Genomic DNA, 25,059 nt, shown 5'->3' with positions numbered 1-25,059 from the left:
TGTGGACTTCTTACAAATAGACAAAGAACTTCTATTTTTAATCCCAGCGCTCAAATGAGCTTCACTGTTAGGCCTCTATTTCAATACAATAAACTTTACAGCGATATCTCCCAGATTTTAAAGTAGTGAGCTGTTCTACTAGTAGACATAGGCATGATCCTCTCTACTAGAGATATGACTGAGGTTTTTCAGGTCATTGCTTCCTTTTTTTTTTTTTTTTTTTTTTTAAAGTTTATTAGAGTTTTTACAAATTATAAAAAAATGCAAAAATCAAGAAATACAATTGCATATATCACAATTAAATCAAGAACTAGGTTTACACAAATATTCACCTTCTATATGTCAAAATTATAGTCCACAATTTGGGAGGATACCACCAAGGAATACTTAATTAAACCAAAGAAATTGTAATCAAATATTACATTAGCTGGATTTATATATTTTATACAACTACTTAAATCTCAACCAGTTTCCTTATCTGCCAAGAACGTTTCCAGATGACTCGGTTCCTGGAAAATAAATCTATTCTTTTGGTAAACAATAAGGCATTTACAGGGGAAGCGCAAAAAATAAGTTGCCCCTAAGGACAATACTCTAGGCTTTAATGAAAGGAATTGTTTCCTCCTGTATTGAGTGGATCTGGAGACATCTGGAAACACTTGAACTTTGTAACCACAAAATAAATGTTCCCTATTCCTAAAAAACTTCTGAAGAATATTTATTTTATCTTTCTCTCTGCAGAAAGTAACTAGTAACGTAGCCCTCTGCGGAATATCATCCACTGATGATTCTAAGAAGGAGGTTAGGTTAGGGGACGCTTGCTGGACACTGTCCATACCTTCCTCTCCTTCCTGTCTTTTGATTCTTGAACTCAAAACATAATAAATTTTTGATATAGATTGATCGTCAATATTAAGTATAGACAGATTTTCAATTAAGTATTTTTTTAACAATTCAGTAGCAGAAAGGAGCCTAGTCATGGGAAAGTTCAAAAACCTCAGGTTTCTAGACCTATTCTCATTTTCTAGGCTCTCCAACTGTCTAAGGTTTACCAAACTGTCCTTAATAAAAGAAGCATTTACAGTCTGTAAAGATGATATCTGTACGGAGTTAACTTTTCCCACTTCTTCCATTTGTTTTAGGCGATTCTCATATATCTGTAATACATTTTTCATTTCCACATTTCCTTTGTTCGTTTGTTCCATAAAACCAGTCATTGTTTTCTGCAGGTCATTGATAGCTTTCCATACATCAACTAGAGTCACTGTCTGGGGGTCTATAATTGGTGAGCTGGCACCCTGTAGGCCAGCCACATCAACAATTCTCCCCAAGTTCTCATCCCCCTCCATTGAGGGTGTTAAATTTACATTATTAATATCTACCACCTCCAGTTGTGATTCAATAGGTACATTCGACTCCGAGAATGATTGAGATAATAGTTGTTGGCACGGGCTGTCAGAAGTACCCGATGAAAAAGAAATATCCGGAATTATACTGCGAGCAGTTTGACTTACCCGCCTTACATGCTGATCCATCGGGCCTTTCACCTCTGTTAACGCAGGGGACGATGACCAAGCTTTAGGCTTCCTCTTCCTACCCATAGAGTAGGAAAAAGTCACGAAACAATCACAAAGAAAATTTTTCCCAGGGGCGCGCCCCTTTGGTGTGTGGCTTCGGCTGCGCGCCGCTGCACTCTCTCTTTTATCCCGGCGTTTGGGCCCTCCTTGATGTCGTCACTTCGGGGGCGTGGCTTCGGGGTAATCCGCGGGATCAGCTCACCAGATGGAAACGGCGCTCCTGACACGGCCCTCCTCAGCCTACCTCTCCAGCGAGAGGTCTCCAGCTGTAAGTCCTCCCAGATCATTGCTTCCTTTGATGTGGATCCCACTGACTATCTGCACAGCCTTCTGCCTCCTTTACCAATATGTTGCCATCTGGGGTATTCCTCCCGGCATGAAGTTGTCTGTGATATCTTTGGACTTGGAGATATCTGAAAGCCAGCCACTCTGTGAATTGGTTCAGCCTCTGTGTGCTATTTTACTCTCTATGATATTCATTTATAATAAACATAAGACCAAATGGATATAGCCAGCAGTATCTGATCTCTTTCTTGCATAATCTGTCATGTCTTGTTTTCTCAGTGTGCAAGGGAGCTAAATCAGTATATATCGCATTGCTAGGTATTTTGCTTCCTAGCTACGTTGTAAATTCTTTCATTTAACACACAATTATGAAAGCATACAGTGTCACATGGTTTATTTTACACTCGCTGGCTCAATGCACGGTGCACCCAATCCCACTCTGTCACAGGCTCTAGAGCTGCTCTCTCCTCCTTCATGCTCCTAATATGGTTTGACACACACAACCGCTTTACAGTCCTCATTTTTTACGAGTATCCAGGCACTCCCCTTATAAGCAAGTTGCACCTTCAGGCCCAATTCTTCATATCCTTCATCTGATCTCTTAAGTCCCCTCTGCTCTGCCTGCAGTGCTTTTGCATTGATCACTGAGTTGTTTCAGGGACTCCATGTGCACTTCAACACAATTCTCAGACTCCTGTATGCACCAGCCCAGCTACATAATTTCCTCTCTGATATCTGCCTTCATCTCCAAAATCTCCTGCTTGTTGCTTCTTATATCTGCCCAAAGCTCACAGAGCCATTCTCTGAATTCATTTCTAGATGCAAATCACTGCCTGCCTGCAAGCTATCGGCATTAGAGGGGTTGGAGCCGACTTCCAGTGAGCCGTGACCATCTCTCTCTCAGTTGCGCATATCACCTCCCTTGCCTTCCCTCCTGGTTTTTTATATGAATGCCAAAAGTCCACAGTTTTCTTTTGAGCAGACATCCTACTTGCTTATCCTATTCACAAATATTTTGTTTTAAAGTTTTTCTCCACGGATGCCTGCTTTGCACTATCGAATGTGCCTGGCGGGGACTGGAGCTCACGCTTAAGCTACCATTCGAGCCGCTGACTTCACCTGCTTTTTTTCTTCTTCACTCCCCCATGAAGTACGAAGAGACAATCTGTCCTCTGAAAGGTCTCGGTAACCTTAAGATAATGCAACAGATGTCTCCTCACCTCCAAGGGACGCAACCTCTGAAATTCATCCTCATCTACAGCTCTATTCAACGTCTAACTTTACAGACTGATCCAAATGAAAATCCAATACATCCTTGGGCAAGAAGGAAGGTATAGTTCTAATTTGCACCCTGTCCAGCGTGAGTACCAGAAAAGGCTCTTGACAAGAGAGAGCTTACAATTCTGATATCCACCGCGCTGACCATATGGCAATCATGAACATTGTTTTCAATGTCAACAAACTCCAGGGAAGCTGTTGAAGGGGATGGAATGTGCTAAAAAGGACAGCACCAGATTCAGGGCCTAAAGCGGTATGGGTATTTATAGTAGTTGAATATGCTTAACACCCTTCAAAAATATGGATACATCAGGAGGAGGAGAAGTCTACCTTGACCTTGGCCCCATAGCAAACCAATGCTGTCATCCTGTACCTTTAGTGTACTGAGGGCTAGCCCGTTACTCAAACCTTCCTGCAGAAATTCCAGAATCAAGGGAATTGTCGCTCTAGCAGGGACACACTGCTGCTCCAGACACCAATGCTCCATAAATGTATGTACGCCAATGACGTAGATTTATTTTTTTTTGAGCTTGGAACATACTACATAAGAACATGCCATACTAGGTCAGACCAAGGGTCCATCAAGCCCAGCATCCTGTTTCCAACAGTGGCCAATCCAGACCATAAGAACCTGGCAAGTACCCAAAAACTAAGTCTATTCCATGTTACTGTTGCTAGCAATAGCAGTGGCTATTTTCTTAGTCAACTTAATAGCAGGTAATGGACTTCTCCTTCAAGAACTTATCCAATCCTTTTTTAAACACAGCTACACTAACTGCACTAACCACATCCTCTGGCAACAAATTCCAGAGCTTAATTGCTCACCACTGCCACGGAATAACCCTGCTTCAACAGTTGAGTCCTCTCAAGGGCCAAACTGTAAGACAAAACCGATCTGGATTCTCGTGGAGAATAGACGCCATGCACACTAAGCCTCTGCATAATGAAAACTGCAATGGCAAGCCATCAATCAGACGCAGGCAGGATCCTGCCTATCCTAGGCCAGGGAAACACATACAGGATTGACCAGAAGGGGAAATTTTGTATCAGAGCATCTGTGCCCACTTTTATGAGACCCTCCTGCGACTGAGAAATCGACACACCTTTGCGCTGGTTGCTATCAGATCCAAGAGCGGTAAGCCCCCACCTCGCAATGAGGTAAAACGCTGCCTCCAAGAGTCTCCATTCTACGGGATCCAAAACGTGTCGGCTGAGATAATCAGTCTGCATGTTTTCTATTCCTGATGTGTGGGATGCCAACAAAGGGAGAAGATTCTTCTCTGCCCATGAGAAGAGAAGATCCATTCCCAGGGAAACCTGACTCCATGTACCTCCTTGATGGTTATATATGCCTTACTCTTACTCTTACTCTTCCATCAAACCATTACAAATGTTACAACATGCTACAGCGAGACTTATTGCAAACTCCCTTAAATTCGACCACATCAATCCCATTCTTAGAAACCTACACTGGCTCCCCATTGCCTTTCGTATTCTCTACAAAACCCTCACCATAATGCATAAAGCAATTCACACCCACAACTCCAACTGGCTAGACTTCCCTTTCACATCTACCCAGTCCAATCGACCCACGAGAACGACCAATAAAGGCACCCTAGCTGTGCCCTCCCTGAAAACAGCCCATCTCTCCTCTACACGTGACCGGGCACTTTCCATAGCAGGTCCAACTCATTGGAACACACTACCGCCTGATCTACGCCTCGAACCGTGCATGAACAACTTCAAAAAGAAACTGAAAACATGGTTGTTCAAACAAGCCTACCCAGAATAAAAAGCCTACACCGTCTCCAAAAATAGACCTCCTTGCGTCCATTCTCTCTTCCTCATATTGAGGAACCATATTTTGTTATCCTCTCTCCTCTTCACACCGAGGAACCATGTTAATGTTACCGTTATTTCTCTTCTCTTCTACTTCTTGTTACCCTCCTCCCAGTTTTGATTCCCCTGTTAAAATGTAATTTCCAAGTTTAACCAGTTGTGATGTAAACCGGCATGATGTCCACAACTAATGCCGGTATATAAAAATGTTTAAATAAATAAATAAAATATGCCCCCACCTTGGAGTTGTCTGACATCACTTGCACCACCTTGCTACCAGATGGTTGATTAGACCAAACTGCCTCCACTGGGGACCAAAGTCCCTGTGCATGGAAGTCTCAAACAATGGGCTGCCCAACCCTTCAGGCTTGCATCTGTAGTTACCTCCTTCCACCCAGGGGAAATTAAATCCACCTCTGTGTTCAGAGGATGCCTGTTGCAGGGGCTCCATCGAGACAGTAAGGTCCTCTGCAGCAGATGCATGTGAACCCTTAGCAATGGGATCACATTCAAGGTCTCTGCCATGGAACTCAGAGTCGGAAGGTAACTCCAAACCATAGGGTTCTGTACTGCTTGAAGCCCCTTAACCTGAGTCTCCTAACTTTAGGATGTAGTGTTCCAGCAGGAACGCTCTGCCTTCTTCTATATCGAACTGCGCCCGAGATGCACCATATTCTGCGATGGTTGCAAACTGCTCTTTGCTACGTTGACCACCCAACCTTACTCCTGTAGCCACTGAACCACCCTTTGGGTGACAATTTGCTCTCTTGGATAAAATTTGCACGGATTAGGCAATCATATAGTTACGGGTGCACCAAAATATCTTCTCTGTGTTAGAGACCTTGGAGAAGGTCCTCGGGGCTGTGGCTAGCACGAACAGTGGTGCCTGAAACTGATGAAGATGCTGAAATGAAACATGAAGATAGGCTTCCACCAAAGGCTAAAGCAGCCAGGAAAAAACTTTTTTTTTTTTTTTTTTTTGCTTTTTAACAACCGATGCTGGACTGGACTACCTGCAAGAAGCTGTTGATCAACTTTGGGGCCAAGGTTGGAGCACAAGAGCCCTATGATCTTTGAGACGACACAAAAATAAATAGTTGAAGTAGTGCCCCAGATTTTCCTGGACCTTCAGCAGCAGAATAGCCTACAATTCTATTAGAAGTCTCTTTTGAGCTGCCCCTTTTGAGTTGCCTCTACAGCGGCCCTTAATCAGGGCGAGTGGCAAAAGAGCAACCACTGCTTGGACGGAAATTGTACCACCTGTTGAGAGTCCCAAAAGGACTCCCAAAGTTGTCCAACATTGGACCAGCTCCCAGTCGTGACCGCGGAGCCTCTCATAGCACAACTCTGTTGGACTGCCTCCGCCCCCCCCCCCAAAGAAAGAAACAAGCATTATTTTTGTTTGTTTGTTGTTTTTTTTAAATACTAGAAAACACCTCTCCCAGATTCCTCAGGATGCAATGCACAGAGGAACTAGGAAAGCAAACATGCCAAACAGTTCCTTATGGCTCTACAGAGAGAATGAGAAGTGTGCTGTCACTCCAAGAGCAGGCCCTAAGGGAAAAAATCATGAGGACACCTCATATACTAAATACTTGGCAGAGATATCACCCAAGTTTCATACCGGGGGATTTGGGAACCAGGATAGAACTCTCCACTGAGTCACAGGGAAAGCCTTCAACCTGAAGAAATGAGACAGAGGAATTCTGGGTCAATTAGAGACCCTAAAACTCAAAACCTCCCCACCAATCTCGCACCCTCTGCTGAGAATCTTAAGGGAGTGAAAACTCCTCACATAGGGCCATCAGATTCCAAACTTCTGTAAGCCAGCGGACCCTCAAATGTTGGCCTCTGCAAGTTGTGTTTTTATGTTTTTTGCTTAAATGCAGCCCATTAGAAGCTGAGGTGGGGGTACTGTGCATAGGGTCAGAAAAACAAAACACTTGCCCGAACCCAAAACTCCAGGACAAAAACTGTCAGGACACAGGCAACCTAGGAGACCCATGCTTTCCTTCCCGGTATAGGGGCGCCAGGGACAATCCCTCTTGAGCTGCTATGCCCATAACAGTTGAACCTGTAGGGAATTTGTACCATGGAGTTCTAGGTCATTAGAATTCTCAAAATGGAATCTGTGTCCAGATTGTCTATTCAGACTGCTGCCACAGATAGAATCACTGCTTTGAAAACCTCCACTACTGCCGTGGACCTAAAATATCAGGAAACAGAAGCAGGGCCAGTCATTCTGAGGCCCACAGGACTGAGCGCAGGGGCCTTTCTACCTTGTCTCACTCTTCCATCCCGCAACATGGCCATTGTTCATCTCTAAGGAGAAACTCCCAGTGGTAACAGAAAATGTGACTGGACCTGCCAAAGCGGTCCCCTGGTAATGGCGTTTATAAATGCCCCTGTTCTTGCTCATGTTTACAGCTTAAAAACAGTGCAACAATAATTGTAACAATTTCCCCAAACAGCATCGGCACACTTCGCAGTTGCAGTCGGGTACAAACATTTTCCCATGTTCTCCAAGATCTGATTCTGCTAGCCTATGTTGCTGCGCTCATATGGACACCTGCCCATTTTGGCACCAAGACAGCCCGCAGGGTAAATCACCAGGCGAATAAAAGTTCCTTACTGCACTCAAGAGCCAGCACATGCCAGGAGACACTCTCACTGTAGCTAGCAAGGCTGCAGCTGTCCACAGTTATACTACACTGTCCTGCTGCTGCAGCCAGTGCGATTTCCTATAAGGATTAGTTCTCACCACCAGTGGACACTTAAAATACCGGGAGACCTCCCCAGACTTTCTGTGCTTGCCCTCAATTGCCCCAAGCCAAATGAGTCTGCTTTCTCCCTGGATATCCTTTTTTTCTTTTTTTAAACTGAGATCAAGCGGAAGGCCAAAACAGCATGAAAAAGGATAACTGCTCCAGTTTCCTTAGTTACCCACAACGAAGAGGCAGCAGAAAGGGGGAGAAGGGGTGGGAAGAGAGGCCCCAAGTACTTATACTGGGTCCACAGGTCCCCGGCAGTACTGTACTAAGGAAAGGAATCCACATCTGTCGTCTCAGAAACTGCCAAACTCTGTGGCTTAGTTGTCAGATCAGGGCCAGGCTCAACTAAGGGAGAGAGAAAACATCTATCACCTCAGGAGCTGTCCACCAGATTTCTCCTTGTTTGTCTGGCCTAACCATGCCTTAGCTTCCAGACCAGGAAGCTTGTCCACCATCTGCTGGAGACAGAGAATACTGGCAGGCTGTCTGTGCTGTGCTATATGAGCGTGACATCAGCGAGTCAGTTGATCTCCGTCTCCAAGTGTTGGAGTGCATAACCACTTGTGTGGACTGGCCTGCCTGGATGAAGAGGAATGGCCAACGTTGATTGAAAGTATAGTGTCCTAAAATCTCTACTTATTCTATTAACTTAAGTGGCTTGTTTTCATCTCAAGCTAGAAATCTGAAACTGATAGTTATTTACAAACCCTTTTGCCTCTTCTGATCCTTCTTTTCTAGGTCTATAAATTTATATATTAATATTTCTTTTTATGCTTAAGGCTGTCTGGAACCACACTAGTGGTGCTGTGGTGGTTAGTCATGAGGGGTTCTGGGTGCAGTCCAGAGTGCACATGCACTTTGCAAAGCCACACTGAAGTGGAAACCACAGGTAGCAGGACTTGTGACCCGGATGGAAGGGGGGGACTCCTGGTGGCTAGACATAAGCAAAGGCAGTAGCTGTGCTGGTGGATCCTTATTGCCTAGAGTAGGGAGGGGGCAGAATGGGGCCTGTCATGGGATGGAGGTGATCAGGTTGGGCTGGGGAGTGGGGGAGGCCTGTCATGGGATGGAGGTGATCAGGTTGGGCTGGGGGGTGGGGGAGCTAAAAATGTTGACCAGTGAATTTCATTGGGTGTCAGCTAGTCATCTTATGTTCCTTCTCCTACTTCATCAACAATAGAGAAAAGGATTAACCATTGAGACTTTTTTTTTTCAATCATACATCTGTGTCTGTAAGGGATGATGTGCTTATTCTGATGTTTTTAATTATTGTTTTAATAGCTGCTTAGCAAAAGAGAAGCCACTGAGAGAAGTGAGAGCAGCCTGTGCTCCTGAGCACAGGAGGAACAAGAAAAAGCAGCACTGGGACAAGGAGTCGGAAGCCAAAGAGAGAGAGCAGAAAAAACGCAGGTGGAAGGAAAATGCCGACAGCCCCTCTGACCAGGCAGAGAGCATGCCGCCTTCATGGGACAGGAGCCCAGGTACTGTCAGCTACCACAGCCTGGCGCAGAGCAGGGCCTTGGGGAGAGCGTGCCTGCCTAGTGAGAAGGGTGCTCTGGCACTGCTATCTTGGTTGTCCCCTTCATCTGGCCAAGCAGAGAGCACACCACCTTCATGGGACAGGAGATCCAGGGACTACCATCCTTCACAGGTTGCTGTTATTAAGCCTGCATGTTCTGTATCATTTCTTCACTTCCTGGCATATGACTTTTTAGAATGGCTGTGTCTACTTCTAATCTTGGACTTGAAATTGCAGTAGTTGTAGCAGAGATAAATAACAAAGTGCTTGTTACTGCTTTTTCTAATTCTTGCTTTCAGCAACAGTGTTTGTGTGGGACAGCCAGGTGCAAGATGGCTACAAACGTGTTGAGAATCCAAAGTTCCCAACTCCCAGTCTGGCCTGGGATGGCAAGAAAGAATCGAGTGTGGTACAGGAACTACTGAAACACTGCATGGATAAAGCATATGGGACAGAAGGTAAATTAGTTCTGTCAGTTATGCTGTGCAGCATACCCTCAGTGTACAAGGGTTAGAATGGATAAACCCATCGTTTCTGAAAGCCTATTCTTGTTCGTACCCCAGATAAGTCCAGAGAAGTAGGTTTTGCCTCCCTACCAGCAGATGAAGGCAGAGAACTAAAAACTTTGAGGCACTGCTACATAACCAAGAATGCCACCTGCAGTCCCTCAGTATTTCTGTGTCTCCAGCAGATGGTAGAGGTACAAACTTGCAGTTAAAAAAGAAAAAAGGGACAGAAGAAGAGAAGTTAGAAATCGCTCCCTGAGGTGTTAGGTTCTTTCATGGGCCATCCCTTAGGATGAGCCGGGCAAGCAGGAGGTTGGTAATCCCTGATCAGCTCTAGCCTGCAACAGATCCAGGGGTCTGACAACCAGGGGTCCTGGTCCCCTCTTATCCCCTGAAGGCTCCTTCCCAGAGGTGTTGCCAGCAGCAGGAAAGTATTCCTTTTTTTGCTTGAATTTCTTCCTTTGCTGTGGCTGCTGTCCTTTTGAGGCACCTGTAGATTTCCCTGAGAGGGCTCCGACCAGGGAGCCAGTGGCGGTAAGATTTCACAATGAAGCCAAGCTGATCTACTGTCTCGAGATGGCGGTGGAAGACAGTCTATCACAGTTTTACGAAGAGTGGACCAGGATTACCTCTGACCAGTGGGTCCTATAGGTAATAAAGGATGGCTATGCTTTAGAATTTTTTCACCCCATCACGGAAGTTTTTGTGGTATCTCATTGCAGTGTTTGAGGCAAGCAAGTGGTGATTCAGGACATGTTGTCGTGTTCAGTTGCTAGCATGATAGTAACGGTAGCAGCCAGGGAGTGCAGTCACGGGACATACTCTATTTACTATGTTGTGCCAAAAAAGGAAGGAGCCTTTCGTCTCACCCTCAATCTGCAAACGGTGAAATGTGATACTGTGAGTTCCCTGTTTTTCCATATGGAAACATTGCGGATGGTGATAGCAGCAGTTTGTCTTATGGAGTTTTTCGGGCCTTGCTGGACCTGACAGAAGCCTATCTGCACATACCCATTCGGGAAGAACATCAAAGTTTTTGTGTTATGGTTCTGGGGTAATTTTTACAGTTTCAGGCCCTCCCTTTGGTTTGGTGACTGCACCTCGCATGTTCACAAAGTTGGTGGTAGTGGCAGCAGCTCTCCGCAGGAAGGGGATCTTAGTTCATACTTATCTAGATGACTGGCTTATCCGAGGGAAATTGGAGAAAGTATGCTGGCAGTCTTTGCACACAGTGGATATGTTGTGGTCCTTGAGCTGGGTGGTGAATTAGGTGAAGACTCACCTGAGTCCTTCCCAGGTGTTGGAATACTTGGGGGCAAAGTTCGATACTCAGCTCGGCAGAGTTTTCTCACCTTGGAGAGGATTCGGAAGTTACACTCCCAGGTAGTGTGGTTTTGCGGTTGCCAGTGCCCCAGGGCTTGGGTTTTCTTCAGGACCTGGGCTTGATGGCATCTACATTGAATTTGGTGCCATGGGCTTTTGCCCACATGCTCCCTCTACAGGAGGCGTTGCTCTCTCGCTGGAATCCATTGTCAGAAGAATTTCATCTATCTTTACCGTTGTAGAGAACTTCCAGGTCCAGTCTCCTGTGTTGGCCCAGTTTAAAGAAAGGGATGGGCCTGGAGATTCTGGACTGGGTTATAGGGATCACAGATGCCAACCTCAAGGGTTGGGAGGCGATCTGTCAGGAATGTCTGGCGCAAGGACTGTGGTCACCAGTGGAAGCATCCTGGTCTATCAATCACAAGTCCAGGATCAAATGGTCAGAGTGTTTTCAGACAATGTGACAACTGTGACCTACATCAATCGGCAAGCAGGAACGAAGAGTTGCGCAGTTGCCCAAGGTGCCCAGGACCTTTTTGCCTGGGCGTAGCGACATTTGCAGCGGATAGCCACTTCACGTGTTGCAGACGTGGACAAATGTGCAAGCAGACTATCTCAGCAGGTAACAGTTTGGACCCGGGAGAATGGGAGCTGTCAAAGGAGGTCTTTGGCCTTATCCAGTCTCGTTGAGGCAGTCTCCATCTGGATCTGATGAACTCAAGGAGCAACGTCAAGGAAGCAAGTTCCTTCAGCTGCAGATGGAGGGCATAGATACTCTGGTTCTTCCATGGCCGACAAAGATCCTGCTATATGTGTTCCCTCCGTGACCGTTAATAGGTCGCGTGTTTAGGCACATCGAGAGGCATCTAGGCCAGGTGCTACTGGAAAGGCTGCATCATCCATGGTTCGAAGATCTGGTTCAGCATGCAATTTATGGGTCCCTGAGATTGGCTCATTTGCAGGGGTGGTTAAGGCAAGGTTCTATTTTTTTCAGATGGGGCAGATAACTTTTGTCTCACAACTTGACTTTTGAGAGCAAGCATGTGCGACAAAAAGGATACTTTGAGCCTGTGATTTTCAAGGACTTAGTTTTTAATTCCTGGCAGATTCAGGTGGCAGCCTTGGGGGGTCTCAGAGGTATACTCCCTGAAAAAGGTGGTTGGCTTCATGTCCGGATGTTGTGAGGTTTTTGAAGGGGGGTCATGCATCTGCGGCTGCCAGTGCATAGATTGGGTCCAGCATGGAGTTTAAACTTGGTCTTGCGGGTGCTTTGTGGGTCTCCATTTTGAGCTATTGAGGAAGGCATCGTTAAAGGACCTCATGCTGAAAGTGGTATTTTTGGTCGCAATTTTTTCGTTCAGAAGGATCTCTGAGCTGAAGGCTTTGACCTGTAGGGGAACCAATTTTGAAGATTTTGGACGAGGGGGGTGTCTTTGTGTACGATACCTTAGTTCCTATCTAAGGTGATATCTTTGTTTCACCTGAATCAATGTGGAGCTCCTGTCTTCCCAAATTGATCTGCTGAGTCGCTGGAGTCAAAGGTCACAAACAGTTTTCGGCAGTCGGATCGTTTGTATTTGGAGATGCCAGAAATGGATGCAAGGCCTCCAAGGGCACAATAATGCATTAGCTGAAGGAAGCTATTGTTTCGGCCTACCTTTGTAAGGTGAGAAGAATTCCAGAGGGGTTGCGTGTGCACTCTACTAGAGTACAGGCAGCATTGTGTGCCAAGTGTCAGTTAGTGTTGCCGCAGGAGATTTGTAGAGTAGTGACATGGTCTTCTTGTCACACTTTTTCTTGCTGTTACCATTTAGATGTTCAGGCTCCAGGAGAGCAGACCTTTGGCGAAAATGTGTTGCGGGGGGGGTTCTTTTGCAGACCCGCCCAGTGTTGGGGTGCTTTGGTACATCCCACTTGTCTAGACTGGTCTAGAGTATGAACAGGAAAGGAAAATTTTGTTACCTGCTAATTTTTGTTCCTAAAGGACCACAGATCAGTCCAGAGACCCACCCCCTTAAATTTTCTCAAGACAGTTATGGCAAGTCCATGTTCTGGCATGCTTACTGGAAAGAACTGTCAATGTATATACACAGAACCTAAAGAAGTTTGCCAGGTTGTGATTAGCCCCTTGTGGTGTTTTTCTGTTTGGGGGGCTCCAACTTTTGGGTTTAGTGTTCGCCCTCATTTAGGAGGTTGTTGAGTTGAGGAGGAGTTACTCTATAGTTGGGCTTGGGTATAGGTCAATACTGTGAGGGACTGCACGTGGCACTGTACGTACCAGGATCAGTCCAGACGGTGGGTTATGTCCCCAATCCAGCAGATGGAGTCAGACAAAGCTTCGGAGGGTGCTGACATATCAACCAGTGCACCCTCCCTAGATCCTCAGTATCTTTCTGACTCCAGCAGATAGGAGTAGGGGAACCGTGTGCTTCCCCTGTTTGGTGGACTTTTCTCCACAGTTCTATTTTTTTTTCTGCTTCTGTTCTCAAGGTTGGATCAAGTTTGGTTTAAAAAAAAAAAAAGTTTTAAGAAAGTTAGAAGCTCTGTGTGGGAGTTTTCTCATCTCTTGCAAGCAGTGCTGTGTGGGAACCTTCCCTTCCCCCATCCCTCCTTCGGTGGGGTAAGTGGCTCCTTCGGGCTTTTCTGTTATTTTTCTCCTGTTTCCTCCTACAGGTTCTAGCCTCTTTGCTGTTAGGGCGGTGGATGCTGGCGGTGCCAGCCGCTCCCCCCCCCCCCTCGCCGCGCATTCCCCGGGGCCGCCTCAGCAGAGAGGCACATTCCTCTGCTGTCACTTACCGGGGATAAGGGTACAGCGGAGGCGTCATTCCTGCTCCCCGCGGCGCTCTTCGGTTGTCGGCTCCGAGCGGCTCTCTTCCCTCCTCTTCCCCCGCCCCGGTCGCCCCAGAGCATGCCACTGTCCCGCTGTTCGGCGTGCAGCGGCCCGGGGTCGTAAGGGTCACACGAGGGTCTTTGTGAAAGGTGCCTCCCTGGTGGGGAGGACACCTCCATGCCGCAGGATAAAGCTTTTTCGCACGCTCCAGCGCGCCGTGGACTACAGGTCTCTCTCTGATGAGGCGATGCAGCTCCTCATCAGTCGCTGGGGGGGATAACTTGCCTGGACCTCATGGCGACGCCTCAGAATGCGAAGGCGCCACGATTCTTCAGTCGCAGGCGGGAACACGGGGCGGAGGGTGTAGACGCACTGTTCCTCCCCTGGCCGGGTTATCTCCTCCTCTACGTATTCCCGCCCTGGCCTCTAGTGGGCAAGGTGCTACGAAGACTAGAGATACATCGGGGGCCCGACATCCTGGTAGCCCCAGAGTGGCCGCGACGACCGTGGTTTGTGGACTTGCTCAACCTTGCAGAGAATGGCCCGCTGCGCCTCGGACATCTTCCTCGTCTACTCCATCAAGGGCCAGTATTTTTCGACCAGGCAGAACACTTCTGTCTTGCGGCCTGGCTTTTGAAAGGAGGCGGCTCCAGTGCAAAGGTTACCCTGACGCGGGTAGTCTCGACCCTTCTACAGGCTAGGAGGACCTCCACTTCGGTCGCCTACGTGAGGGTCTGAAAGGTCTTCGAGTCATGTTGCACTGACCACGTCTCTCATACCAGCAGGGTTTCAATACCCCAGGTCCTCACATTCCTACAGGACGGCCTGGACAAAGGACTCGCCTACAATTCTCTGCGAATACAAGTTTCCGCGTTAGGTTCGTTCATTCAGTCAACCGATCACCCTTCTCTCTTGTCTCATTCGATTTCACCCGTTTCCTCAAGGGGGCGAAGCATCTACGGCCTCTGGTCCGGGACCCTTGCCCCTCTTGGAGTCTTAACCTGGTCCTCGGGATTCTCGCAGGTCCTCCTTTCGAGCCCCTTCGCCACACCACCATCTAGGACCTCACCCTGAAGACAGTCTTCCTGGTTGTCATTAGCTCCGCACGCCACATCTCGGAACTCCAAGCACTCTCGTGCAGGGAACCATTCCTCCATTTTACGGACACAGGGGTATCCTTACGTACAGTGCCTTCCTTCCTTCCCAAGGTTGTCTCAACTTTCCATGTGAATCAGACGATAGAGCTCCTGTCCTTCGCAGCTGGCGAGCCAAGATCTCTACGACATTTGGACGTCAAGCACAGCCTAATCCGATACTTGGAAGTTACTAACGAATTCAGGACTTCCGACCGCTTGTTCGTCGTCTGGTCGGGGCCACGAAAAGGGTTGCAGACCACAAAGACCACGATCGCGAGATGGCTCAAGAAAGCAATAGTGACCGCATATGTCGGTGCGGGTCGGACTCCTCCAGTAGGGGTCAAGGCCCATTCACAGGCAACCTCCTGGGCGGAATCCCAGTCCGTCTCATCTCAGGAAATTTGTCGGGCTGCGACTTGGAAGACACTGCTTACCTTCGCAAGACATTACCGTCTGCATCTACAGTCGCCAACCTCCGGATACTTTGGCGACCGGGTCATTCGAGCAGGGCTTTCAGGGGCCCACCCGATTTAGGGAAGCTTTGGTACATCCCACTGTCTGGACTGATCCTGGTACGTACAGAAAATTACTTCCTTACCTGCTAATTTTCGTTCCTGTAGTATCAAAGATCAGTCTAGACGCCCTCCCGGTTACTGCTGGGTTACTGGGGTTCGCCTGCTCGATCTGCCATTACACTGCTATTTTTGGTTTTCTGTTGGTCTTTTGCCTCCGTTCCTCAAGGCTGTTCGACAGTTCTCTTTGCAAGTTGCAATTGTTAGTATCATTTGATCTACTTTCAAATACACTTGATCCAATCTTTTCTAGTTTGTTATTCTGGATTTGATATTCTCTATACTGAGGATCTAGGGAGGGTGCACTGGTTGATATGTCAGCACCCTCCTAAGCTTTGTCTGACTCCATCTGCTGGACTGGGGACATATAACCCATTGTCTGGACTGATCCTTGGTACTACAGGAATGAAAATTAGCAGGTAAGGAAGTAATTTTCTTCTTCCGTACTGGGATAGCAGGAATTGTATTTACAGAAGTGGGTGCCTTCGAACAGAGTTCTGTGACATTGCTGAGAGTGGTAGTGCTAGCACTGTATGCCTCCCTGTAGTGAGTTCTGTGCTAATTCTTCTTTTTGTTCTGCCTTACAGTCCTTACCTGGGACGGTGATGTGTCTGCGGTTAGCCAGGATGCAATCAAAGACAGTGAAAGTGCTCAAAACGAAATGGTGATAGATGAGTGGGATGAGGAATTTGACAGTGGGAAGGTAAGTACAGTGCTGCAGGATTATACTTAAAGCATTCATAGATCAGCATCTCAGAACTGGAGAGCGTGATATCTGCACACAGAAAACAATGTCTTGTGGAAGACCCTGTAGTAAGGTTTCTTCATGTCTCACTAATCTTCCGTGGATTGCTATGAAATTAAGCCCCTATTGATACATCCTCCAGGTGTGAAGAAGCATGTTCAGAACAGGTATTGCTTTCCTTATAAAGGTGTTGTGACAAGAGTGTTACATATATTGTGTGTACTGGCTGAGGCGTGAACTCATGTTTCAGAGAGACGTGAGAGAAGGCTGTGGCCTCACTGATTATAAGGCACTTTTTTATTGTAAACAGGCTTTTACCATACCATTAAGATTTTTTCTCTCTTGTGTTGTGATCTTATTTTAGGTAAAGAAAACAAAATTCAAGAGGGATAAAAGGAGAAACTCTAATGCTTTTCAGAAACTGCAAAACAGACGCAACTTCTGGTCTTTGACCCACCTAGGAAAGTTCACTGGCATTGGGTACAGGTTCTGAAACTGGTGAGTGTGACGTTATTCAGTACTGAAGAAATATTAATAAAGAGCTTTAAATGGTGATGCTTGGCTCAGTGTGGTTCCTGCCATTAGTTATTGGACTGTGTAATACTGCAGCTGCTCTTGGAGATGAGACTTGTTGATCCTTTGGTTTTCCTGATTTTCCTCTGTCAACAATGTTCATTTATCTAGGTTAGGAATGTATGGTGTAAATAGCAGAGGCTGATCAGACTTGCAATTTCTGTTTCAGGTTCAGCTAAGTCTGCAGTCTACCAGGATCCTGTTTGTGTAGGTGCTGCAGGGAAGCACTGAAGCTGACGTTTGTAAACAGTGGATTTGTGCAGCCAGGAACAGGCAAAAGACAAACTTCACCCGAATCAGATGGCAAGAAATGGTAGAAGCAGTACCCTGGCTGTCAGCCTGTTCCTGACTGCTGGTGACATGTCTGTACTCTGCAGGGTATGGATGTGATGGGAGCCGTGAACTGTTGCAGAAAAGCACAGAGTAAGGGCCATCATCTTTGCCCTCACATAAGTGACTCATCACATTTGCCCTTGCAAAGGCATCTGAGATCAGGAATTTTTGGCCTTTTCGTGCAGAGTTTAGATGCTTACTGATGGAAGTGTCACTTTTATAGGACTGAAGCCTCATTGCTCTTGCAGCCCTGGGCTGCACAAATGCACGTGCTATAGCAGAGGGGCCAATGACTGACTGACATGTTCTACCACACCCAGCTGCACTCACCTTCCTGATATGCATTTTGCACTATCCATACAGGAGCTTCTTTCCTGTTTTAGGTCCTTTATGAGTTGTAATTCATGTTTCATCTGTTCTCTCGCTGCTCAGCAAGTTTAGAAAGTTGAGCCATAAATTGAATAAACTACAGGGATCAAGGCAGGACTTTATTTTTGTTAGTTTGACCCCTCACCTGCTGGCCTATAAACAGGTCTCAAACCCAAGGACCAGCTTCCCACTTGATCCTTCATGCGTTAGCCCTAGTGCTGGGAAAAGTGTGTCAGCAGAGATGGGTGTGTGTGCAATTTTATGTCAAGGTGCAGTTTTGTTGCTCACTTCCATCTTTCTCCCTAAAAGGCTTGTAAGAGTGCAAAGTTTGTAAGTGTGAGTTAATAACATAATCTCCTCTAGCTAACTGGAAAAGAGCTTTTGGAAATAGGTGTGTTGGATGAAATCTTAATTGCACATAACTCCTTGTACTTACAGAGGAAGGGTGGTGGTGGTGCACTTAATGTGCTGCCTCTTCAGACCCTTTTTTTTTCAGATCTTCCCTAGCCCAGAAATTCTGTAATTAGAAATTTCTTTCACTGTTGAGGCACAGAAACTGTTCTCTCCCCCATCTTTACCTCTGCCCCTGGCTGTCTTCCATCCTCGCCACCTTATCTCAAGAGACCACTGTGTCAAAATTAAGCCAGAAGTAACCGTCTTCTCTTCCAGACCATTGCATGAGTCCTTGGTGGGGAGAAGATTGAGAGACTTAATAATCTGTAGTCATTTCATAAAAATATAATGTGTACTATAATCAAATCTTTGATAAGTTATCAAACTGACTTATAAATGAGAGTTTCAACTCTGAGGGAAACCTGCCCACCTCTCCCGCCATAGCTGGTACTGGCATATTGGTGTGCATTTTTGCACTGTGAGAGATATGCTGGGGGAGGAGGAGGGGGGGATAGAGCCTTCACTGTAAGTAAATTACTAGAGATGTGCCTGTTATGGGCAAGTTCCTTTTGACAGTTTTTCAATCTATAAATGTATGTATAGAGGCTACACTGTACAGATTTGTATCTGGGAACACCTAGAGCATGGTGCAGTAAAGGACTTCACTTTGTGATCTCTGTGTTAATTTTTCTGAAAACTGTTCATTCTGCTACTTCCTATAAGAGATGAACTCTTTGATCTGCTTTCCTACATTATTATTAATCTTTCTTCCTTAATGTCCTGCAGACCAAATCCAGACCATTAGGATTCTCCCTCCTACCAGCAGATGGAGGCAGAGGACCAAATCTTTTCCTTTACATCCTCTCTCAATATAATATGGCCTAGTTAAAGAAGGTATCAGTAGTCCTCTGCCTCCAGAAGATAGGTGGATGGTCTGGCAAAAAAGAAGAGATCAGAAGGCCTCAGAGTTAACCACCCAAGGAAATGGGTTTTGTTCCTCCCGAGTAGGCCTGGGTGAAGTCTGGATCTGCTGTAGGGGCGACAGCCGACTATATCTACTCTTCACTGTCCCTGCAGCAATTGGGAGTTAGCTCCTGCATTTTCCTAGTTACAGTGGTAGCTGGTTAGCCGCTTGACCAAAGGCTGGTAACAGGATCGCGGCAGACTCGGCCTATACTTCACTTCCTCCGCTGGAGCAGGTATGGAGAAGGGGAAGAAATGTGGGTGGTGTGGGGTCTGGCAGACACCAAGCATTGGGGAGAAACTGCAGCACAGCCTGGAGGAGGAAAGGGAGCAGGACAGATTCTTCAAAGGTCTGCAGGCATTCATAGGGCTCCCTCGATAAGGGAACCCATGCAGGAAGGCCAGGTGTTTTCGAGTTCAGAAGGATCACAGAGCCTGCCAGTGCAGTTTATGAAGAAAATGCACAAGGTTTATTTGGAGATGGAAGAGGCAGGAGAAAAGTCTGCCCCAGAGATCTGGGCACAGGAGAATCCCTTTTCAAAAAGACCACAGTGGGAACCTGATGAGGGGGCTTCACCTCATTACCAGGAGCTGATTCGTCTGCAAGAGAAAGAGGGTCCCCCAGAGGGGATTCTGAGGAAGAGGAGGTATTAGAGGGAGAATTGCATTTCCAAATGGAAGACTTGATAGTGAGGCTATTTAGATATCAAGAAATAAACATCCTTATTGCAAAAGTCTCCAAGGCTTTACAGCTGGAGGAGGGTCAGGCTAAGGAGCATATGCCCAAAGGAAACCCAATTCTCATGGATATTAAAAAGCTAGCAAGAGAATTTGTGCTGCACTCCGTCATTTGAGATATGAAAGCTTAAGAGTGGGAAACCCCAGAATTAGCTCTAAAGAATTTTAGAACTATGGAAAGGCTGTACCTGCTAAAGAAAATAGATACATTTTTTAAGACACCACAAGTAGATGTTGTAGTAATCTCATTATCTGAAAGAACTACAATTCCCTTAGAAGGGGGCTTAGCATTAAAGAACCCTCAGGATTGTAAATTGGATGCTTCCATGAAGAGATCCTTTGATCTGGCTAGCCTGGCCATACGAGCAGCAATTTGCAGTGGTAAGGGCAATGATTTACAGGTTGCAGCAAGAGCTCAGGAGGAAGTAGGACTGGATCAGATGCTCCTAGAATCGAGGACAAAATTTTTGGCTGACACCCTATCTGATTTCATAAGAATTTCTTCCAAGCAGGTGCCCACATTGGCCATCTCTATGCACCTGCTGTGGCTAAGAAACTGGTCAGCAGATTCAGCATCCAAGGCCAAATTAACCAGACTACCCTTTAAGGGGGAATCTCCTGTTTGCAGAAGAGCTGACTAGGATGGTGAAAGAATTTTGAGAATCAAAGCCGCAGAGACTGCTGGAAGATAGACGCAACTTAGGGTTCCAGACCAAAGTCTTGCTGAGTGAAGCCAGACAATATAGGCCAGGTGGACAGAAGGCTAAATCTCCCATTCAGTTGCAGCCCTTTTTGAGGCAGCTTATAAGGGAACTGTGAGAGTAGATTCAGAGATGTGTCTTCAAGTAAAAGGACCCTTTAACGATAACAGGGGCCGCTCCTTGGTTCCACCGGTGGGCGGCTGCCTGCAATATTTCTACAAGTAGTGGACTCCTATCACGAATGACTGGTGGGTACTAGAGTTAGTAAGTCAAGGCTATGCCTTAGAACTGAAGGCACTTATATGTGAAGATTACATCAGATCTTCTTTCAAGAGCACAGAGAAGAGAGAGTTCTGGAAGACTGTAAACAGGCTGCTCCAGTTGGAATCAGTTGTACTAGTACCACAACAGGAGTGAAGAAGAGGCAAATACTAGATATGCTTTATTGTTCCAAAGAAAGAAGGGATGTTTCAACCAATAGAGGATCCAGAAGGAGTAAACAGATACCTGAACATTCCCATTTTTGGATGGAATTACTAAAGACTAATAAAAGCATGCACAAAGGGGAATTTGTTTCCTCAAATCTTTCAGAAGCTTACCTACATAATTCTGATCAGGCGAAAAACTATCAATGGTTTCTGAGATTTGCAATGGGACGTTGCCACTTCCAGTTCAAAACGCTACCGTTTGGACTAGCAACAGCTTCAAGGCATTTTTCCACAAGGAAGATGCACCATATCTAGACGACTGACTTATAAGAGCCATTTCATTTCAAGAGGGAGTCCAAGCAATTCAGAGGGTAGTACGGGTATTAGAAAGCTTAGACTGGATAGTGAACAGAGCCAAAAGCTGCCTACAGCCCTCACAGAGATTAGGACAAGTTGGGGCTTGAATCAACACAATGATAGGCAAAGTGTTCCTACCGGAGCAGACTGTAGACAAGCTGCAGCAACAGGTCAGAGTGATACTGAAGATGCAAGTCCCGACAACCTGGATGTATTTGCAGCTTTTTGAACCAAAAGCGGCAACTATAAAAGTAGTCTTTTGGGCAAGGGCTCATATGATACCTCTACAGGAAAGTCTTATATCCAGATAGTCTTCACCTGCAGGATACCTCAAACCTCTGTCATTTTCAGCAAGGACCAGAAGCAGCCTGTACTGGTTTCTGTCCAGGCACAATCTGGAAAGAGGGTTCAACTTAGAGCCTACCCAGTGGATAACTTTGACCATGGATGCCAGCAGGAGAGGTGGGGGGAGCACACTCTGAAGGGTGGATAGCACAAGGTTGCTGGATACTACAGGAGACAGGGTGGTCAATAAATGCCTTAGAAACCAGGGCAATCAAATTGGCATTAATGCAATTCCAACAAGTACTGCAAGGGAAATAATTATGAATTTTTTTAGACAATACTAGGGCGGTGGCATATGTGAAGAAAGAGCAGACTAGCCCAAAAGGAATTACAGTTGATGTAATGGGTAAAGAAGCATGTGCAAAACATCTCCGCAACACATACAGCGGGAACAGACAATACCCAGGTGCATTTTCTAAACTGACAAGAATTGGACCAAAAGGAATGAGAATTAGCAGATTTTACCTTCGACCAAATAGTAGCCAGATGGGACCATCCCGCTTGGGACTTGGTGGCAACTCACAAGAATGCCAAAACAAGGAGATTCTTCAGCAGGACGAGGAGCAGCCTAGTCAAGGGAATAGATGCCTTAACACAGACCTGGCCGCAAAGGGTTCTACTGTACGTGTTCCTACCTTGGCTAATGTTGGTCAGGAAGATCACGAGTCATCCAGGGAAGCTAGTATTCATGGCCCTGGACTGGCCGAAAGGTCCTTTAGAATGCAGATCGCATCAGCTACAGCATAGGAAAACCATTAAGGTTCAGTCCAGTCATAGGTCTACTTTATTAGGGCCCAGTGGTCATTGAGGATCTAAGTCCCTTCTTGCTTATGGCCTGGCAGTTGACAGAAAGAGATGGCTAAAGAAGAGATACTCAAGACAAGTCATCTCAACATTGAAAGCATGGAAAACTTTGCCCTCTAGAGCCTATACAACAATCTGGAAATGCTTTGAGAAATGGTGTGAACAACACAGCTTGAAGCCAAAAAAGACAGAAGTGCCAGAAATCTTGCAATTTCTACAAGCAGGTCTAAGAATATAAGAAATTGCCATACTGGGTCAGACGAAGGGTCCATCAAGCCCAGCATCCTCTTTCCAACAGTGGCCAATCCAGGCCATAAGAACCTGGCAAGTTCCCAAAAACTGTCTATCCTATGCTACTGTTGCTAGTACTAGCAGTGGCTATTTTCTAAGTCAACTTAATAAGTAATGGACTTCTCCAAGAACTTATCCAATCCTTTTTTAAACCCAGCTACACTAACTGTAAATTCATTAAAAATGCATATAGCAGCAATTGCTTGTTCTGGCTCACAAGTCTGGGGGAGCTCTATGGGGACACACTTAGACACAGCTTGATTTCTGAAAGGTGTGAATCAAGTCCAGAACCCATCAAAAACTTTTTTTATTATTTTGTTGTGTGTATGTATGAATATAGGAAACATATGGAATGAGAGAGAGAAGCCACAGAAAAGGAAAGGCTACTAAACAAAGGGGTATGGAAGGTAAATACTCCTTAACCTTCTCAAATTTCCTCTGGGAGAGGAGTAAAGAGAAAAACATATCTAGTAGGAAGAAGATGCTACATTACGAATGGTAAATCGGAAGGACCACACTCAGCTTGGGCAATTGACTACGGATGCCTTCTCCAGCTCGGTAAGGTACAGGCAACATAAAGGCAAAGTATTGATCATCTGCTGGTAGGAGGGAGACCCCATTGGTCTGGACTGGTCTGTCAGGACTTAAGGAAAGGAAATTAGAAGACTAGGATCCTGGTACAATTACAAAATAAGTGTAATGTGTGTTCTGACTAATTACAACAGTCGCCATTAATTCCCAGTACTGTTAAGGGGGGGGGGGGGGGAGGCATAGATGTGCCACTTTCAAACATCTCTTTATCCCTCACCCCAAGTGGTGTGTACCTTTTTAGAAGTAAAGGTGGCTGGTCTAGAGCAAAAGCACTGATATGAAGTTAGCAAATAGCTCATTAAAACAAATCAGAGAAAATTATTTTTCACTCAACACATAATTAAGTTCTGGAATATATTGCCAGAGGATGTGGTTATGGCAGTTAGTGTAATTGGGTTTAAAAAAGGTTTGGATAAGTTCCTAGAGGAGAAGTCCATAAACTGCTATTAATCAATAAGGAATAGCAGTTCGGGATCTATTTAATGTTTAGGTACTGGTGACGTGGATTGGCCACTGTTGGAAACAGGATTCTGGGCTTGATGGACTCTTGGTCTGACCCAGTATGGCATGTTTTATGTAATAGGTTAAACACCAATTTTACTAATGGTATGCCTTGCTTGGTTGCTTCTGGTTCTTGGTGCCATCTCTTCCTCTGTTGTGAGCAGCAGTGCCTCTGTCTCATACATTGGTCTGAGCTTGATTCTGGTTACAGTTCAAGCCTGGCAACTTTTGAATATTGAGTTGCACCAACTTTATCCACATCTTTATTTATATCTGTGAAAAAAAAATGTAATAGATTTGGTAATATGAAATTTCCCTTTGTTAAAACCATGTTGACTGTTCCTCCATTATGCCATGTGTGTTTGGCTAGTAATTTTCTGAGCTTGGTGTGTACCAGCAGTGGCAACAGTAGTATTAATCTCCTCTTCAGTGCAATCTTCCATGCTCTACTGGACTCTTCCTACATGTCAGTTTGGTAGCCATGGCCTTAGAAACACAGTGCATGATGGCAGATAAAGACCAATTCATAGGTACATAAGAAATTGCCATACTGGGGCAGACCAAGAGTCCAAGAAGCCCAGCATCCTCTTCCTAACTGTGGCCAATCTAGACTACATGTAGTGGCACGTACCCAAACACTAAGTAGATCCCCTGCTACTGCTGCCAGTATTTGCAGTGGCTATTCTCTGATAGTTTGATTAATAGCAATTCATGAGCTTCTCCTCCAAGCACTTAGTCAAACCTTTTTTTAACCCCAGCTACACTAACTGCATTAACCACATCCTCTGCCAACAAATTCCAAAGCTTAATTGTGCATTGAATGAGAGAAAATTTTCTCTGATTAAGTTTAAAAATGCTACTTACTACCTTCATGGAGTGCCCCGAAGTCCTGTTATCTGAAAGAGTAAATAACCGATTCACATATGCCTGTTCTAGACCTCTCATGATTTTAAAGACCTCTGTCATATCCCCCCTCAGCTGTCTCTTCTCCAAGCTGAACAGCCCTAACCTCTTCAGCCTTTCCTTCTAGGGGAGCTGTTCCATCTCCTTTATCATTTTGGTTGCCATTCTCTGTACCTTCTCCATCACAACTATATGTATCTCTTTTGAGATGCGGCGACCAAAATTGTACACAGTACTCAAGGTGCAGTCTCACCATGGAGTGATACAGAGGCGGTATGATATTTTCTATTTTATTCATCATTCCCTTCCTAATAATGCCTAACATTGTTTGCTTTTTTTGTCTGCTGCGGCACACTGAGCCGACTCTTTCTATGTGTCATCCAGTTTA

At 45.7% G+C, this 25,059-nt stretch overlaps 1 protein-coding gene across 2 annotated transcripts in view; it reads left to right on the top strand.

Annotated features, from left to right (window-relative positions):
- Positions 1 to 18,722, top strand: part of USP36 (ubiquitin specific peptidase 36) — a 129,288-nt gene extending 110,566 nt beyond the window's left edge. For both annotated transcript variants that reach the window (XM_029599143.1, XM_029599142.1), the window contains 5 exons: positions 9,032 to 9,231; positions 9,569 to 9,727; positions 16,224 to 16,339; positions 16,746 to 16,879; positions 17,124 to 18,722. In XM_029599143.1, coding sequence (XP_029455003.1) covers positions 9,032 to 9,231; positions 9,569 to 9,727; positions 16,224 to 16,339; positions 16,746 to 16,874 — 604 coding nt within the window. In that variant the 3' untranslated portion in view covers positions 16,875 to 16,879; positions 17,124 to 18,722. The remainder of the gene's footprint in view (positions 1 to 9,031; positions 9,232 to 9,568; positions 9,728 to 16,223; positions 16,340 to 16,745; positions 16,880 to 17,123) is intronic.
- Positions 18,723 to 25,059: the final 6,337 nt, after the last annotated feature.

Source organism: Rhinatrema bivittatum, chromosome 4 (assembly GCF_901001135.1).
Source record: "Rhinatrema bivittatum chromosome 4, aRhiBiv1.1, whole genome shotgun sequence".
Lineage (NCBI taxonomy): Eukaryota > Metazoa > Chordata > Amphibia > Gymnophiona > Rhinatrematidae > Rhinatrema > Rhinatrema bivittatum.
This window is presented reverse-complemented; position numbering and strand designations above follow the sequence as displayed.